This window comes from Eufriesea mexicana, unplaced genomic scaffold, assembly GCF_001483705.2.
Source record: "Eufriesea mexicana isolate 0111107269 unplaced genomic scaffold, ASM148370v2 scaffold752, whole genome shotgun sequence".
In the NCBI taxonomy this organism is placed as follows: domain Eukaryota; kingdom Metazoa; phylum Arthropoda; class Insecta; order Hymenoptera; family Apidae; genus Eufriesea; species Eufriesea mexicana.
Genome location: NW_016908891.1, coordinates 515,198 through 534,330, shown reverse-complemented (window position 1 = coordinate 534,330; position 19,133 = coordinate 515,198). Strand labels below are relative to the sequence as shown.

Sequence of the window (19,133 nt, the reverse complement as noted above, 5' to 3'; positions counted from 1 at the left end):
ATATTTAAATATTTTCATATATATATACATATATATCTATATATTATCATTAATTAATCATATCTTTTTCTTTATCCCCACTTATTCTTCTTCCTGCCATCTTCTCCTCTTCCTCCTCTTGTTTTTTCTTTAATGCAAAACTCCTACTACAATGATAACCGACGCCACGGGGTCTCGTTAACACTAAAAACTTTTTGTGCGCCTCTGTATTTTGCGCGTGCACACGAACCACCCCGGGACCAACGTATATACAACATTATTAGTTTTTTTTTTTTTTTAATTCTTTTTTAAATTTTTTACTCGCTGTTTTCATCCCCCCCTCTTTCTCTCTCTGTTTTATTCTCTCCAACCTTCTTCTTAACTTTCTCTCCCTCTCTCACACTCTCTCGCCCCTGTCTCTCGTTGTCACCTTCTTCCTATTACTTTCTCTTCTCCTTCTCGGTGTTCTAACGACTCCTTGCGTGTTCCCCGTGTCTTGCCCCTCTTCGTCTATTTATTTGTGACACCGTCAGCCCCCTCCTTGTCAACTAGGTTTAGTTTTCTTCGTGATCGCCTGAACCTCTGTATTATCATCCGCTGGTTGAATCCGGATCTGTTGCTGGTTGGTGTTGCTTGATTTTCCCCCTTTTTTTTGCTTTTTTGTTTTTGTGAATTTATTCATGCAGGAGAGTACGGGCTTCTGCTAGATCTACCTTACAGAAGTAGGCACAGCGATTTCTTTTTCTGCTTCATCTTCTTCTCTGGCGACTTTTTGTTGATTTGTCGCACCAGGTCGTAGAAGATCTGCAACAGGAATAGGGTTTTTATTGGTGGAGGGATTTGTGAGAGCTATAAGAGCAATAAAATTTCATCTCTTGGTCTAGCCACAGGGATTATCTTCAAAGATTTCATCAGTGAAAATGATGGGATGACTAGGTTCAAGATTCAATGAAAGAATCAGCACAGCAACTCTAACAGGTCAAGGTTTCATGCACCTCGGGGGACAAACTCAGAAGCTACACATGGATATGTACAGATGGAGTTTACGTAGAGGAATTATTTCATAGAAAGTATTTGTATTCTTGCTTTACAAACGTGCTAATGGGATAGAACCATTTTAGCTGTGATAGTACAAAAATTTAGCTATTCCCACAGAAGAACTTTATTCTTATTAACCAGAAGTTTAAGTGTAATTGGTAGCAGATTAAAATAAAGATGCTTCAGATGCGTTTCAGCATGGAAGTCCATGGAAAGAAATTCTCTACCCAAGTTGATAATGAATGTAAATAAAAATTTATTTCCAAATAATCCATGGGAGTTTAATTAACCCTTGAGCAAATTGTTTATCCTTGCCAACTAATCAGTCATTCGCGCTTTCATACAACAAACAAAACCACACACAATGCATCTCAAATTCAGGCAGAAGCCAGGAGAACGGGCGCCTTCAATTATACAACTGAATTGCAGTTCCGGAGCAACGAAATAACAAAAGTAATCAAACACAGCAAACCAGAGATGAATCCTCAGGGGAGGAGAAGTTATTCAGAACTGCCTGAAGTACAGTTCACCGTGAAATCTTTAGAAACCTGTCTCGACAGAGACAGGCCTTTCACGGGGAAACGAAGGGAGACATGTCCCGAGAAAAATAATCATTGTAGTCGTTAAATGTCCGCGTTTTAGACTTTTATACGACGGGATAACTTTGAAATAATTTCTTGTAACTGCTGAAACAGTATTCCAATGAACTGACTTAACGAGTGTCCGCATAGAGGCAGACATAGAGTGATTTTTCAAGAGATCAGAAGAAATTAATCAGGGTAATGGAAATAGGCGTGCATTCGAATGGTTCTCGTGACCTTTATTTTCTTTCCCTTCTATATTTCCTGCCTCTTTAAAGATGGTAAACTGCAAGTCACTTCGTACAAACTGGAGAAGAGCGACGTGCGAATCATACTCCCACACTTAAGCGATTACATTCCCACATTCAATTAGAATATCTCAGCCTTCGTAACGGTCTTGAACTCCCACACATAGCGCTAATTAAAAACCAACAATGGCCTCTGCTCGAGCAACTACTGTTATTTTGTAACAGCGCAGCCATTTTTTCCTTCTTTTAGACCTCTGCACAGCTTTAGCATGCACTGTACATGTTCTACTCAGCTATGTCTCATTCCAATCTACAGCATTAACACGTTCCATGCCACATGGGACATCGTGAGGTTCCACTGGACAAGCAAAGAGATTACAATATTCCAATACAACTCTGTGTCCCATTTGGACTGGAATCTCCTGTTTCTAGCTCATCAAGAACAGGCCACCACCAAGCCACTAGACTCCTTTTCAGGCAGGGAACGTATTAAAAGCCCTTCATTCTTCCTCTATGATCTTCAATGCTACTCTAAATCTTCCACTTCTGCCAGCACCGAGTTCCACCTCTCAAGAAACAATGGACAATCCACGAGTCAGCCATTTCCTCCAATAACACCCATGGGACAAGTGGCAAAGGGGCTGGCGCAGAGGACGGCCACCTACTACTCACATCATTAACATTAATTTTGGCTTTGGCAGAGGTCTCCATGAACGCGCAGTTAAATTGCCGGGCAAGGTTGACGCCCTGGTCTTTGCCCACTACCCTCTCGTCCTCCAAGTCGCACTTGTTGCCCACCAGCACCATCGGCACGTCATCTGTGTCCTTTACCCGCAGGATCTGCTCCCTGAGGTCCTGCAGGTCGTTGAACGTCGACTGCGCCGTTATCGAGTACACTAATACAAATCCCTGGCCGTTTTTCATGTAAAGGTCCCTCATGGCTGTGAATTGTTCCTGCGGAAAGGAAAGGACTCCGTTAATTTATGACCCCTTTGTCTCTGACTAAGGGATGCACTATGGCTGCTCAATTATGCTTCCGATTTATAGTCTTTTTTCCAACAAACTCGTCTCGTTTGGCAAATTAACGTTACGCTAGATTGCTTGGTAATTGATCTGTGTTAAATTACAATACGATAACTTGGGTCCAATCGGTTCGGTGATTTTTCACACCGTGTCAATATCGTTTAGGAAAATCTTACTTTACTTGCTACGTTGTGCAAATATTATTCCGTTTCGCAAATACGTTTCACGTGAGAATATTCTAAATGTAACTCATCATTCCTATCAATGAAATTGATTATAGCAGATCAATTACAGCAATCACGAATCTTTGCGATACTTGATTTCTTATGAAAAATATTGAAAAATTTATTCCAATATGGCGTCCGATAATTAACAGGGGGTAGATAGGATTGGTTCCTTGATTCCTTGGCAATTGATCTGTGTTAAATTACAGTATGGTGGCTTGGGTCCAATCGGTTAGGTGACTTTTCACACTCGGGAAAATTATATTTTACTTACTACCTTGTGAAAATATTACTCCGTTTTACAAAAATTGGTTACACCAGATCAATTACAGAAATCACAAAACCTTGTGATACTTGATTTCTTATGCAACGATAGGTTTATGTTAACGATGAAAAATATTTGAAAAATTTATTCTAATATGGCGGCCCGTAATTAACTGGGATTATATCGGAATGGCTCCTTGATTCCTTGGCAATTGATCTGTGTTAAATTACAGTACGATGACTTGGGTCCAATCGGTTAGGCGATTTTTCACACGCAGGAAAATTATATTTTATTTACTACACCTAATATAATGAAAGACGAAGTAAGTTAACAGTGTTGGCCACCAGCTGAATATTTCAGTATTTGTGTTTATAAAAAGAAATACAAATCAATTTTTGTAAAACAGAATAGTATTAGGCGAAGTAAAAATAAATCCATTATTTTTGCATTCAATTTCAAAATAATGGATCTTTTTACTTTACCTAATATTTTCACAAGGTAGTAAGTAAGATATAATTTTTATACTTTACTATATATTTTATATTTACTATATTTTACTATATTTATAGTAAAATATAATTTTTATATTTTGCATGAAATTGAATGCAAAAATAATGTATTTCTTTTTACTTCACCTGATATTATCCAGTTTTAGAAAAATTGATTATACCAGATCAATTACAGAAATCACGAAACCTTGTGTTCACGAAATACTCGATGGATTTATGCTAACGAGGGGAAGCGTTTGAGAAATTAGTCGAAATTTGTGGTGGAATAATTTTTCAATTTGTCGTGTGGAATAATGGGAGAGAAAAGATAGGTGGAGAAAAACTCACCGTTCCGGCTGTGTCTAGGATTTCTAACATACATTGTTGACCGTCGACCTCGACCTGTTTGCGGTAGCTGTCCTCGATCGTCGGATCGTACTTCTCCACGAAGATTCCTTGCACGAACTGGACAGTGAGGGCGGACTTGCCTACACCTCCACTGCCCAACACCACTATTTTATATTCACGCATTTCCTTGCCCTAATTCCCTGTGCGCCTCTGGTCACAGCCGAGGGGTCACCGAATCCGCCACGTTTTGCTCCTCTTTGCTTTCAGTTAGAGCAGACCTGCTGATGACAAAAGCTCACTTTTACTTCCTTTCTCTTTTATGCTTACAAATTTTTCTTTCCCTCTTTTCCGCCATATTTCTATTTTCTCCTATTCATTCATCCCCCTTTTCCTTCCATTTTCCTCACTCCAAGGGATTCTAATGTTCCTAAATTTCTCAATGTCTTTCGAATTATTGTACTCTTTAATCTTTCAATGTTCTAAAATTTGTCTACCTTTTTAATTTGACCAAATTTTAATTATACAGGATTTTAATGTGTCTTTAATTTTATAAAATTTGTGTATCAATTTTCCAAGGTTTCCTTATACTTTGTGATCCTCTTTTAAAATTTGCTATATTTTTAAGGATTCTCTTAATTTTCTCAAGATTTCTGTAGTGGGTTAATTTTTACTCTCTCCAAGGGGTTCTAATGTTCCTAAATTTCTCAATGTCTTTCGAATTATTGTACTCTTTAATCTTTCAATATTCTAAAATTTGTCTACCCTTTTAATTTGATCAAATTTAATTATACAACATTTTAATGTTTTTTTAATTTCATTAAATTTGTGTACCTCTCAATTTTCCAAGATTTCCTTACACTTTGTGATCCTCTTTTAACTTTTGCTATATTTTTAAGTATTTTCTTAATTTTCTCAAGATTTCCGAAGTAGATTAATTTTTAAACGTTCTCCAGCTTCTTCCAGGCATTCGAAGTGTATTTTTGCCAGGCAGCGTCAGATGCTTGGCAGCAATGGTTGTTTATCCCTTTTTTAAACCGGCATAAAACGTTTTATAGTGATGAAATTTTTTTATTAGCAATGTAAAACCGGAAGAACTGAAGCTTGGGGATTTTTATTTACGACCTCTGATCGCGTTTTAATTAAAACTAAAAATCGGTCAAAAATTGAGTCTTCCGGTTTCCGAGATGTTCCCTCGAAGATAGTAATTCGAGGACATTCTGCTCTGAAGTGGACGATGTTTTTGAAACGGTACATAGAAAAGTGTGTACAAATTGAGAATTATTTTAATTCCATCATCGTCCGGTAATTTTTGGGTAATTTTGAAATGGGTAATTAAAATTTCCATTATTTTTAGAACATAATGACGAATTATCAAATTAAAAATATGGGAAGGAGGGTAATACCCGTGAAATGTAACCCACGGTGCAACTAATATCAACGGCCCCCTAAAATTCTCAACACGAACTGTACGTGTTGTTCTATGTACACGGAACGTAAGATCTCGCAGAGATGAAATTAGGAAATTTCATTCATGACGGATGATAGGAAAAAGAGGAAGACGGGCAGAGACAGGAGAAAAGGGTGAAAAGGAGGATCGAGCGCGCCGCGTGCTTTTTCCACACTCCTATTGTCTTCGCTTCGAAAACTTTTTCCTGGACCTTTGTTTGTAAATGAAGGATGGCCTGCCCGAGGGTTCACCCACTTTTTCATAGAGCCACGGAACAATATAACGTCGCATTTCCGGTTTCCCCTTCCTACGTCACGCTAATAGTTATTGTAAATCACTTGGCATTAATTCTCCCCCTCCCGCGAGATTAACCCCCCGCAATAATTATTAAAAATTATACGTCGAAGGAGGATTTTAGAATGAGTGGTTTAGTTAATCGCTATACGTCTATTTTATTCACCATAAACTTAAGCTTCTATAGACCCCTCTAACTTTTAGATCACGTGCCAATATATCGACATTTTATTAAATAACTTTTTAGTTTTCTCGCAAGATGGCGTATATGTCTTAACCCTCTGCGCTCGAGGATTTTTCGGCCAAAGAAGGGTACGAGTTGAAAACTCCTCTGCTATAAGACTGATATTTTTGAGCATAGATGATAAATGATATTATTTATAAATAATAATAAATAAATAAGAAATCGTATAATAATTAATACGGAGAATTATTTATATTTCGATACCTCGCACACTGCTACGTTATTTTAAATTTCATATATTAATTAATATCGAGCTTCGAAATTTTATCAAATGGCGACTGAAAGGCGCCTCTCGAGTGCAAAAGGTTAATTGTATAATGTCTCTGAGATAACCAATAATGATAATAATGATAGTTGGCAAATGCTTAACTTGCTAATTGTAAATTGTCAGCAGATAGAAACCAAGGGAACTATCTTGGACAATTTAAGACAAAAATTCGACCCATTGAGGTTTAATTTTGTGCTTCTTCTAGTATATCGAACATAATTATGGTCGCGTGATAAATGTAGATTTATAATCGTGAGATTTGATATAAGGAACTCGCGACGAGTTAGACTCGTTATTGCAGTGCAGAGGGTTAATAAGAATCTCCCCGATTGTTCCTCATTCGTCCTAATAAGAACGTTTTTTCCCATAATGAAAAAAAAGGGAAAAAATTAAAAAAGAAATAAAGAGAAAATAGAATAGAAATATTTTACAAGCTTCTGTTTTTTTAGTGCTTTCATTTCGTTCCTTACTTATCCTTTCTTTTAACTCAGTGGCCCGTAAAAAGTACATAAAAATACACACAGCACTTTCCCGCTGGGATTAAAAAAGTGGATTAAAAGAACCAGCTGCATCGGCTGGCATTCGTTTAAAACCGTGCGGTTAAAAAACGGAGAATAACGATAAAAGCTTGGGAAATACTACGCCTGGTAAGCCAGAGTGAGAAAAGTGTTTATTTTTTAATTTACTACTTGTCGATTTTCGATAACACCGCGTATTTTCAATTTTCGCCTTCCAGCGGTTCAAATCTCCCGCCATAATCCGCCCGCTAACCGTTACGCGTCGGCCATTGAATGTCACGCTACGTAGATATCGATGGACCGCGGCGACGATCGTTGGACGGACGATCGCTTCGAGTCGAGCGATTGGTCAATGGGACTGGCGAGAATTAATTCGTTAACCTAAAACGAGTTAGGGAATCATCGATCGAGGTTGGAGGATCACGTGGTTCGAGGCGTTTTGCATGCTTGGATCGAAGAGATTCACAGTTGGAATTCACACGTCGGGGCTGTCCGCTTTCGAAGTTTCTTCGGTTCGCCGTTTAACTAGCGCACTGCGCCTGCCTGGTGCACGCAATGCGCCATTTGTCTTAAAAACTAGACAAACTCGTCGGATTGCGGCACCGGGACTCGTCATAATGAGAATTGGAACGCGTTTTATGCACCGTCTTAGAGAAAGGGGATTTTTCGTTGAACCAATTCTTGTGGAAACGGTGTCGACTCTCTGTAGCGTGAATCACATTCCACGTTTATTTTAGGTTAGGTTCAGACCCTGGTTAAACGTCGATTAAATTCCCGTCATTATGTGCGAACTTTGGATTAGGTTTGAATTACAATACATTTAATTTTAATTATTTAGATTAGACTTGGGATTTGTTTATATGAGACAGGTTAGGTTAGGTGTGGATTTTGTATGTACTTTTGAATCATATTCGATATTTTGGACAATTTCAGACGAGACCTAGGTTAGGTACCAATTTACTACGATGTGAATCATATACGAGGTTTGGGTTAGTTTTAGGTTAGGTTTGCTTCTGGTTCTCTTACTTTATTACTTATATATTTTAATAAATATACTTCAAACCCGAAGCACACGAAAAACGAAGAAATACGCGATATTAATTACACCCTGTAGTAATCATAATTAATGTCAACGAGATGTATTAACACCCAATTAAGATCTAGTTAGGAATGAAGAGGCTGAGAGGACTTGTGAGTCTAGTACAGTGTAGCTTAACGATGTATCAAAGATACAATGATAAAAGAAGGAACCTGCAAGGGATAATAACGAGAAAAAAGGAACGGAAGAATCGAAAATGGATCACAGAGAAAGCTGAATAGAAATTCGATAAGATTCGATGAAATGTAACAAAGAGAATAGGGGAAACGTCTACGAAGGTACCAGAGATAAAATCTAGGGGAAATCATAGGGAGAAAGAATTAAGGGACCTCTTTAAGTAAAAAAAAAAAAATTCATAAAATACCAAAACAGGAGGTGGGGGGTGAAAGAAGAGAGTGAAGGAGATAGAACAAAGGGAGAGAGGAGAGACAAAGAAGCCGAGGAAAGGAGAAATGGAGAGAGAGAGTCGGCCACGAGTACACGAGCTGTGGAAAACGAGGCGAACGCGGGGATTGGCCGGCGGTGCCATCATGGCGACCGCACGCGTCCAATCCGAGGCCACGAATTTCTTTCTACCAATCCGTCATTGATTTTAGGTTTATGAATGGGACCCGCTTACGCTACCCGCGTCTCTTTCAAGATACTACGAGCTCCGCGAACAGCATCTCGGCTTCAAGAGAATCTTACGTTACGCTCCATCGATTCACATTCTTCTGCTTACCAACCATCGAAACTATAATTTTATCCATGTACTCAAAAGTTACTAACAAACGTGAAAACATTTTTGTAATATTTTTGCAATATTTTTGCAAATGCGTATAATATTACACGAATTATATTTGAAATGTTGATCAAAAATTAGAATTGACAGGATTTAGTTGGCCGAGTCAATATTTTTTAAAAAATATATAAAATAAATGTTACATAATTAGAAACATTGTACAATGTTTACCAAACTATGTAAGATTTTGTTAATTCATATTTTACGATATAATTTGCAATATTTTTGAGGACATACAGGATGCATAATTTTAATATTATATAATTTAAAATATTACATAATTGGAAATATTGTTCAATATTTATTAAACTACATAGGACTTTGTTAATTCATATTTTTCGAGAATCCTTTTTCCCTAAGATTTTAATCTATTATTTATCATGTCCAAGAATTTTATTTTTAACAAATAATATACAAGTTGTATTTGATCTACCCAAAACGACCAATTCCCGAATCTTCCAGAGACCCAAACACTTTCACCAAGTAAAACTCCCCCACCTATTTAAAAGCATATCAAATTCCCAAATCCAACTAGTCTCTCTCCCAAAACTCTCGTTCGTCCTACCCCAAGTGCCCTCCCCGTGCTACCCGCCGCAACATCCAACAAAACTCCACAGGAACCTCCATCATAGGTGGAAATAAAACACACGTCCATCCAGAAGGTCCACTGGAAACGAACTGGTCACACGTCAGAGCCTTACCCCGTCATTAATCTATCCCATAGGATACGCCACCCCTTCTCCCAGAAATCCCGCGTTTTACCCCTATTTGCGCGCTAACGACTGCTACGCGCACACGCACACACGCACACACACACAAATATTTTCCGCGTTATAACGTGAGAGGAACGGCGAAAACGTAGAAAATGCAAGCGTGTTTTCAGTTAAACCGACCCTACACAGCGAAAACACGCAGCGTTTGGAGAGGGGTTCAGCGTTTGCAGGCATGGTGTGTCTATGGTGTAGGGGGTGATAGTTGGACATCAAGTGTCGGCAGTTGCCCCCTTCCGTGGAAGAAGCTTCTACAAGTTCAACGATTCCATTTCCAAGGATGCCTTCGATTCTCCTGCTCTATTCTCGGATCTTCGAGTCAGCCGGAAGGGTGACGGGGATGATGGAAAAGGGGTGGTCGGAGAGGCTGCCGGAGTAACTTAATATTCGAACCGGTTTCCTAGGTAATTTTGGCTGGTGTACCTTGAACGACGCTGTTCCAGCATGTGCTGGCATTTAAAGGGGATGCAGAGGGCGCAGATGGGGTGCTAATGGCGGATCTCGCGTGGCCGCGAGGGTGGCCTGATTGAAATATCGGAATAGAATTCGAATACGGAATATTCTTGAAATAAGAAAGGAACATTGGTAGAGTATTTCGAGTGGGATAAAACCGCAGTGAGTTTTGGAAGATCGGGCAGCCCGGGGTGTAATTAAATTCGGGGGTTGGAATAATATTCTGCTGGTGATTAAATCCAAACATCGGAGAAGTATTAAAATTAAAACGAAGATCGGAGCATTGGAATATTCGTGGGTTCGAAATAAAATTAAAATCGATGCGAAAAAATATTCTTATTTTATAATTTAAATCCGAATTCCATGTATAAACTCGAATTATTAAAATATTCGTCAAGTCTAAATAAAATTAGAATATTCTAATCCCGTGCTACCCGCCGCAACATCCAACAAAACTCCACAGGAACCTCCATCATAGGTGGAAATAAAACACACGTCCATCCAGAAGGTCCACTGGAAACGAACTGGTCACACGTCAGAGCCTTACCCCGTCATTAATCTATCCCATAGGATACGCCACCCCTTCTCCCAGAAATCCCGCGTTTTACCCCTATTTGCGCGCTAACGACTGCTACGCGCACACGCACACACGCACACACACACAAATATTTTCCGCGTTATAACGTGAGAGGAACGGCGAAAACGTAGAAAATGCAAGCGTGTTTTCAGTTAAACCGACCCTACACAGCGAAAACACGCAGCGTTTGGAGAGGGGTTCAGCGTTTGCAGGCATGGTGTGTCTATGGTGTAGGGGGTGATAGTTGGACATCAAGTGTCGGCAGTTGCCCCCTTCCGTGGAAGAAGCTTCTACAAGTTCAACGATTCCATTTCCAAGGATGCCTTCGATTCTCCTGCTCTATTCTCGGATCTTCGAGTCAGCCGGAAGGGTGACGGGGATGATGGAAAAGGGGTGGTCGGAGAGGCTGCCGGAGTAACTTAATATTCGAACCGGTTTCCTAGGTAATTTTGGCTGGTGTACCTTGAACGACGCTGTTCCAGCATGTGCTGGCATTTAAAGGGGATGCAGAGGGCGCAGATGGGGTGCTAATGGCGGATCTCGCGTGGCCGCGAGGGTGGCCTGATTGAAATATCGGAATAGAATTCGAATACGGAATATTCTTGAAATAAGAAAGGAACATTGGTAGAGTATTTCGAGTGGGATAAAACCGCAGTGAGTTTTGGAAGATCGGGCAGCCCGGGGTGTAATTAAATTCGGGGGTTGGAATAATATTCTGCTGGTGATTAAATCCAAACATCGGAGAAGTATTAAAATTAAAACGAAGATCGGAGCATTGGAATATTCGTGGGTTCGAAATAAAATTAAAATCGATGCGAAAAAATATTCTTATTTTATAATTTAAATCCGAATTCCATGTATAAACTCGAATTATTAAAATATTCGTCAAGTCTAAATAAAATTAGAATATTCTAAGTATTATTGTATTATAAAATTCGAATATTAGAAAAAGATTAGAATATAATATAGTATTATAGAATATTATATTCTAAAATTAAAATATTCGACGTGATTAAAAAATCATTCGATATTTTTAATTATATTTAAATTAATCCTTTGATTAGGGGGAAATTTTTTCGTTACAGAAAAATGGTAAATTAAAGACTTTGTACCATAATGTAAGATAAGACGATATTTTAAAAAAATATAAGAAATCGTATAGAAATTAAGATGGAGAATTATTTTATTACGATATTCTACGCATCGTTGAGTAATTTTAAATTTGATATATTAATTAATATTATCAGATTTTCAGAATCCGATTAAACGGCGACTGGGTGTCGCCACTCGAGTGCAGAGAGTTAAAACATCGCAATTTTCCTCGATTCAAAATAAAATGGAAACATTGCCAAAAAAGACTCATCCTCAATTCTCAATAAAATTAGAACACTCGATTGACGATACGATAACAAAAATCAGCGAATATTTCGACACGAGTTAACCCAAAATACCAAAAAATTCCTCGATGGGAAATAAAATTATAGAACAATGAAAGGGCACTCTCATAATTCCAATTATACCCTAATCAAAATATTAAAATATTCGTAAACTCCGATTAAAATTAAAATATCGAATCGACACAATGGGACGAAAAAATCAGCGAATATCAATGAATATTTCGACCTATGTGCACACTTAATTCCTCGATTCGAAAGAAAATGAAACCCCATAGAAAAGCGTCCGACTGACGTTTCGAACGGTGATAAAATCCGAGCGAGACAAAGCCTGACGTCGAAAAAGCGAAATAAAAAGCCGAATTCAAAATATTGCAGCCGGATCTGCCGAATACCATAGATACCGGAACAATACCCAAACAATTCGGATAGCGAACGAATAATCCCGAGTTTCGGACGACGAGCAACGGGGGGCGAGAAGGGGGCAAGGGAAGCAAGAGAAGCAACCGGCCGGAAGCTCCTAACACAGCGACCGGGATGTCCAGCTTCTTCGAATTCCTGATCAAAGCGATTTTATGCATGCAGGTCAAGAATTTCATGACTGTATACTTGATGGCTCGCGGACTGCAATTAACCCTGTTTCGTTCGGAGTTAATATACGGGATGAGCGATGTAAAGAGAGTCGCGAGATACGCGTTTTGCTGAAAAAGGTGTCGTCGAAGCAGCCTTCCCTCATGAATCGCTAAGTTCCTTCGATCTGAAGGCCCTGTTTTCGCGTTTCAGCCGCTGAGAGGTTAGGTTTGCGCAGAGATCGATGGATCCGTCGAGTTTTCCGGGGGTGGTTCGGATTCTTCCACGGTTAGGGTTCATTGGGGTTCATTAGGGTTGATTGTTAATAATTCGGATTAACGTGGAAGAATGGGGTATTAGGTACATAAAGAAGCTTCAAATTGAAAATTCATGTTCGAAGGATTGAAAGTGGTTTCAATGTTGGCAAGACTGAATTATAATTTTGGCAAATTATATCATTAAGATTGATCATAATTTCAGTTAACGACTATTGGATTATTTTTGGAACGTTTGTATGACTACAAATGAGGGGAATTTACTTCCAAGATTTATTTGACACCCTATATTTTCTGTAGAAAACACGCCATCTTGACATAACCTCAATTTGAATGTAGTCTTGAAACTATTTTTAAATATCTTCCTTATTTTCTTCTAACGGGAAAATCAATTCATCTGGGTTTAACTTAAACTGAAATTCGAAATGAATTTCCATCGACTTGACCTGAATTCGATTGCAACATAACCTAAAATTTTATGTCAGAATAAGGAGTCTTCGTTCTTTAAATAGAACAGCCAAATTAAATTAAAATCCTCGTCAATTTGGTGCAAATTAAAATCTTCCTCGATTCAGTGCCAACCTAACCTAAAATCTAACTCACTCTCAATTCAATTCCAACTTAACCTAAAATCTTATTCTGCAATAAAGATTCGTCACATTTTTAAAATAGCATAGTCAAACTAAACTAAAATATCGATTCAGTGCCAACCTAACCTACAATTTTAGTTCGCAATAAGGACTGCTCACATTTTTTAAATAAATTAATCCAACTATACTAAACTCTTCATCAACTTAACCTCGATCCAGTTCCAACCTAACCTAAAATTTGATATCGCTCTTAACATTCTTTTCAATAAAATAATCAATTTAACCTAAAATCTGAAGGAAGCTATTTCGTAGCCGCTTTTTGGGAAAGGTTCCAAAATCAGAGAAAATCAGAGAAGGAAGTCGAAATCGCGTGACTCGTGCAATCGTTCCCTAATTGGATCGGAGTCGTGCATCAGCAACAAGTCGATGGGATCGAGCCACCCCTTTGGCCGGCGTCCAAAAAACTTTCCCCCCGTCGGGAAAAATATATCGGTATCCGCATACAGGTCCGCAGAGGACGTTCGACCCGTGACCTAATTCAGAAACCACCCCCGCGGCCGAATTTCCAGCCGAGACAATTAAAACGTCGACTTTGACGTCTCTGCGCCTTTGTTGCTCGACCAAGGATCACATTTTTCGAAATTGATTCCAGGCCTTTGCGAGCAAGAATCCATCCTTTGCACAGAATCTTAGCGAAATTACAATGTACTCCCAACTTGTGATATTTACTTATTCATTTATTATTCTTTGTTACCCCTTTATGAAAGAAATTCGAAGATAAACAGACCCTCGTTGACAGTCCAATTAAATTTTTGAAATTTACTATTTTGGGGAATTCATTTTACAAATTAAATTACAAGAGAAATATTATTCTCTGAATTCCAAGTCGTTGGTTTATCAACAATGAATTATCTGCTTTCATAGTATTTTAGTTTTTTAAAAAATTATTTTTCTTTGACATGTACATATGATCACGTTTTTCTTACGTATACATACGAGTAATAATTTACATTTTATTACCTTTAGTTACTTTTGTACATGTACACGATTACTCTACCGAATTATCAATGATTCTTCCAATTTGGCCACGAGCAAAATTCAATTTCGACCACGATCAAAGGTCAATTGTAATCGAAACTGTAATTAGCGTAATTATAATTATACTCCACAGAATCCGAGCTCATGAAGATTGCCCGCGATATTTATACAGCTCGGGGCATTAAAATGGATCATAAAACAGGAAGTTGAATCGGTATTAAACAGGAAACGGGGTGTGAGTATTTTGCCTCGCATAACCAATCCTATCACCGCGACGATCATCACTCGCGTTTCAAATTAACATCTAATTAGGGCCCCGCTTTGATCCGGCCCTGGCGAAGGCTTCAGACGCCGAAACACGTAGAACAGCATTGAAAATGCCGCTCTCTTCCGGCAAACAAACGTGGCTAATGAAAGGGTTGCAGAAAATTTACGCGATAACCGGGAAACAAAGGAATTAATTAAACTAATGTCCCAGCCCATTAAAATTTAGAGCGGGCCACGTGGTGTCGGGGATGTTAATTAAAAGATCGTCGATAATCAGTTCCCACGGTTACCGATCCTCTCGCAAGCTCGATCATCGATCAACCGAATCGCATATCACTTCGCTTAACGAATTAATTAAACTCGCAGCTTAATCAGTTTTTCCTTCGTTTCAGAATTTCTCGCGAAGCAGCAAGATTTTTAATCTCCACCGTGGACGGTCCTCGGGGAAAAGGGCGATAAATTATGCGCAAAATGGCGCATTACGAGATCTCCATCTTCTTCTAGCTCTTTTCCACTTCGGACGAGAGAAACTTCGACGTCGCGTGCCTGTGCATTTAAAGGCCGCAATTGCCTCCGGCGGACATCTTGACACTGATGCGTTTAATTAGAGGCGATGAAGGTTGATCAGGGTTCATCAGAGTCGAGTGACAAAAATGACGCTGTCGACTGGACGCTATCGAGTAGTCAATCGAGCATCCATTTCCGGGAACAAAGAATGGAAAATAATGGAAATTTTGGTGCTTTTTGTTGGAAAAGAGTGAATAAGAATTTTAGATGGCGGAGGAATATTCGAGGGATAGATTAGGGTAGTTTATAGGATGTAAATTCAGAGATTGCGATAGTGATTTATTGGCACTTTCGCGAGCAAGCGACTAGATGGTTTTAAGACGATTTGACGCGTAACTCACTAGCGCCACCACGGCTCGTAACTCCAATAAGCGTTTGTCCTATATATCGAATTATTCTCCGATTTTTATTTCTATTTTTACACCGTTTCAATTAGGACTAATAACGATACTAGAGAATAGTTAATTAGTTAATATGCCAATTTTTCATAAACTTTTTATTTTTTTAATTATTGGAAACGTAATATTTTTCTGATTTTTATAATATTTCAATTATTGTTATCTATTTGTGTTACACGAATGTACCTATTTGTGGTGTTAATACGTAAGTAGTTCCTGCAGTTTTTATTGAAAAATTTTAATTCTTATATAAAGTTCAGGTTTCACAAGATTCGAATTTAGTTTAGCTTTCTAATTTTCTAATTTCTAATTTCCCATTTCCTCCGATCTATTTTCACAAATATTCGTTTAGAAACAATTTACAGAGCATCAGTCACCATATTTCTCACCATCTCAAAGATTCTCATCTTCCAAAATATATCACTATTTTAAACACTGACTAGAGCTAGCAAACGACCCAAAATAACTAATTTCATACTCTTTATCTAAGTAATTACTGAAAACACGTAGTTGCTTTTGACCAAGTTGATTTTGGCGTTTATATACATTTTTCCATTCGTTTTTATATCTCTTTAATTATTCTTATCTGTGTGTGTCATACTTAAGTATAATCTCCAGCATTAAGAAAATAATTTTTCACCTGGAGATGCATAAATTTCCGCGAGCCAGAGATGGAGATCATCCAGGGAAGCAAAAGGCAAAAGTTTCATTCGACAAAGAACGATATCTTTCGAACCATTCTTGCAAGAAAATACGAATAAAAGAGAGACCAAAGCAACGACGGAACTTTGGATCTATATTCTTGATATTTTGGTCTCCTTTTGTACGTATCTCGTTGCAGAGATAAGTCGAGGAATATTTTCCACCAGCCAATGGGAATTCTACGAGGAAATTAAGAATATCGAAGAAACTTTAAAAAAAGACGGAAATTTGCAGCGAAGTATCTGCTCGAAGAGAAATAGCAGCTAACTTCATTGTACTTCGCTCTTCCCTTGAGCCAACCTCTTTTAAATGAAAATTCTACCTTTGCTTATTCGCTGTAGGTCATGGTTGAACATGCAAAATTATCGTATAAATAAATTATTGAATCGCTGAATTCGCGAACTGTATTTATTTATTTTTTCAGATAAAATTTAAAAATGAAAATTACATCTTAGGGGATTTACTGTAGGTTATGATTAACCATGGAAAATTATCGTGTAAATAAACTGTTGAATCGATGGATTCACGAAATACGGTCTTTTTTTCCGAGTAAAAAATTTGGGAAACGTAGAACCGTGCATACGGCCCTGGCTGTCACTAGATGGATTGGAACCATTACTTGATTTTTCAATTTAGAGCCTCGCTACATCACAGAGTGTAGAGTTCTACTGTACTCGCTGGAAAACAGTGGCTTTTTTCCCCGGTGAAAATTGAAAGATCGATCACACCACAGGCGCTTAATTTTCACGAGTTAACGCGACCGGGATGTCGCGTGAGTTAGGTCGAAATGATGGCCCATGGACGCTAATTGAGTGGAGAAAGTGGTAGCGTGGTGTTGTCGTGTGATAACAAGGTGTGGAAAGTGAGATACGAGGGCGAGAAGAGGGAAGAGGGTGAGAGGATTGTTGAGTTAACGGACAGTAACATTAAGTTAATTACGTGCTTCTAAGTGTATTAAATTTTAAATTAGGCTTGCAATTTGGGCCGCGACTCTGCATTCTAATGTTGAGTTGCAATATCAAATTGCAATAATGCACGATTAAGTTGAAGTGAGTTTCAACGTTGAGTAAGAAAATAAATACATTGATTCGTAATCTGGAACTGTAATATTAAGTTTCAACTATTAATTCTACTATTGAGTTAAAGTGTCATTACAAATCAGTAATTACAATTTGATTTATAATCTCGTAATTCTACTACAAAATTACAGTAACAAGAAACAAAGTTAAGTCGTAACATACTCACAGTGAGTTAATTAAAATATTAACTCAAAACCTAAAACTGTAATATTGAACTTCGATATTTAATTCTACCGACTTATAATAGTGAATTGCAATGATAAATTTGTAATTCACCGATACACTACAGTGAGTACTTAAATTAAAATTAAGTCACGACTATAAGACTGAATTATAATATTCAAAATTTACATTAAGTTTCAGCAAATATTTTAACTAAAACACTTAACTACGATGTGCACATACTTCTCTGGAATGAGTGCAACTCACGGCAGCAGATTTCAACATTGAGTTAGTACACTGAAAACTTATGCAACTGCGTTATACTAAGCTACTTCAATCCAAACAGAACACCGAGCAGCGACACCAAGTTCTGACACATTACCTCGAACCTCCAGACTCAATATCAAGTTACATCGACTCACGACACTTAACCACAACACCGAAACCGTACACCTCGCGGTATCAAGTTACAACATCAAATCGCTAAGCCACAACATCGACTACTAACTCACACTTAACTCAACTACGCTAAATCACACAACACAGGAACCACATTCCAAGCCACAACATTAAACTCTGATTCACTGCATCTTCCATGGACCCCAAATGCCTCGACTGAATTACGAGATTAACTCAATTAACTCAAGGGTGGACCCGCTAGTCCCTCTTGGACTATAGTCAAGCCTATTAAGCTACATACATTTTTTAAACCTATTTTAGGTGACTTAAAATTCGCTCGTAATTTATGTTTCAATATTTTTACACGATACTATAGCACGAGTAATTACAAGTAATTAACACTAGAATTAATATGCCTGACAAAATGGCAGATTACTAATTTTTTGTTTTTATATATACAGGAAACTTTTAACGAAATTAATTAATAATTAATTATTACTAAAATAGGGGTGATTACATATACCTATTTGCTTCACCAAATAATTACTAATATTATTATTTACGTATACTACTATACATTTACATAGATATTACGACTCAATGAATTTAGTATTTCATTTATATCAACCCTTATATTAGAGAATATATATATACACATATATACACATGTATATGAGCTCAAATAATCTTCATTCATATATAAAAAACGAATACAAAGACAAATAGAATAAAATACCAATACTAAAATTAGTATACTTGAATTAGTATATTTAACAAAATGGCGGATTACGAATTTTTTGCTTTTATATATACAGGAAACTTTTAACGAAATTAATTAATAATTAATTATTACTAAAACAGGGATGTAATTACATATACTTATTTATTTCATCACATAATTCCTAATACGATTATCTACGTATACTACTGTACATTTACATAGATATTATGACTCAATGAATTTAGTGTTTCATTTATATCAACCCTTACATTAGAGAATACATATACACACATATATACATATATATATATATATATATATACACA

The 19,133-nt window shown here is 37.6% G+C and overlaps 1 protein-coding gene across 2 annotated transcripts in view; it reads right to left on the bottom strand.

Annotated features, from left to right (window-relative positions):
- Window positions 1-3: 3 nt before the first annotated feature.
- Window positions 4-19,133, bottom strand: part of Rap1 (RAS oncogene family member Rap1) — an 89,716-nt gene continuing 70,586 nt past the window's right edge. Inside the window, exons 3-5 of one of the 2 annotated variants that reach the window (XM_017898803.1) lie at window positions 4,195-4,475; window positions 2,519-2,800; window positions 4-783 (exon numbers count right to left, since the gene is read on the bottom strand). In XM_017898803.1, coding sequence (XP_017754292.1) covers window positions 694-783; window positions 2,519-2,800; window positions 4,195-4,377 — 555 coding nt within the window. In that variant the 5' untranslated portion in view covers window positions 4,378-4,475 and the 3' untranslated portion in view covers window positions 4-693. The remainder of the gene's footprint in view (window positions 784-2,518; window positions 2,801-4,194; window positions 4,476-19,133) is intronic. The other variant, XM_017898802.1, reaches the window with a different exon arrangement.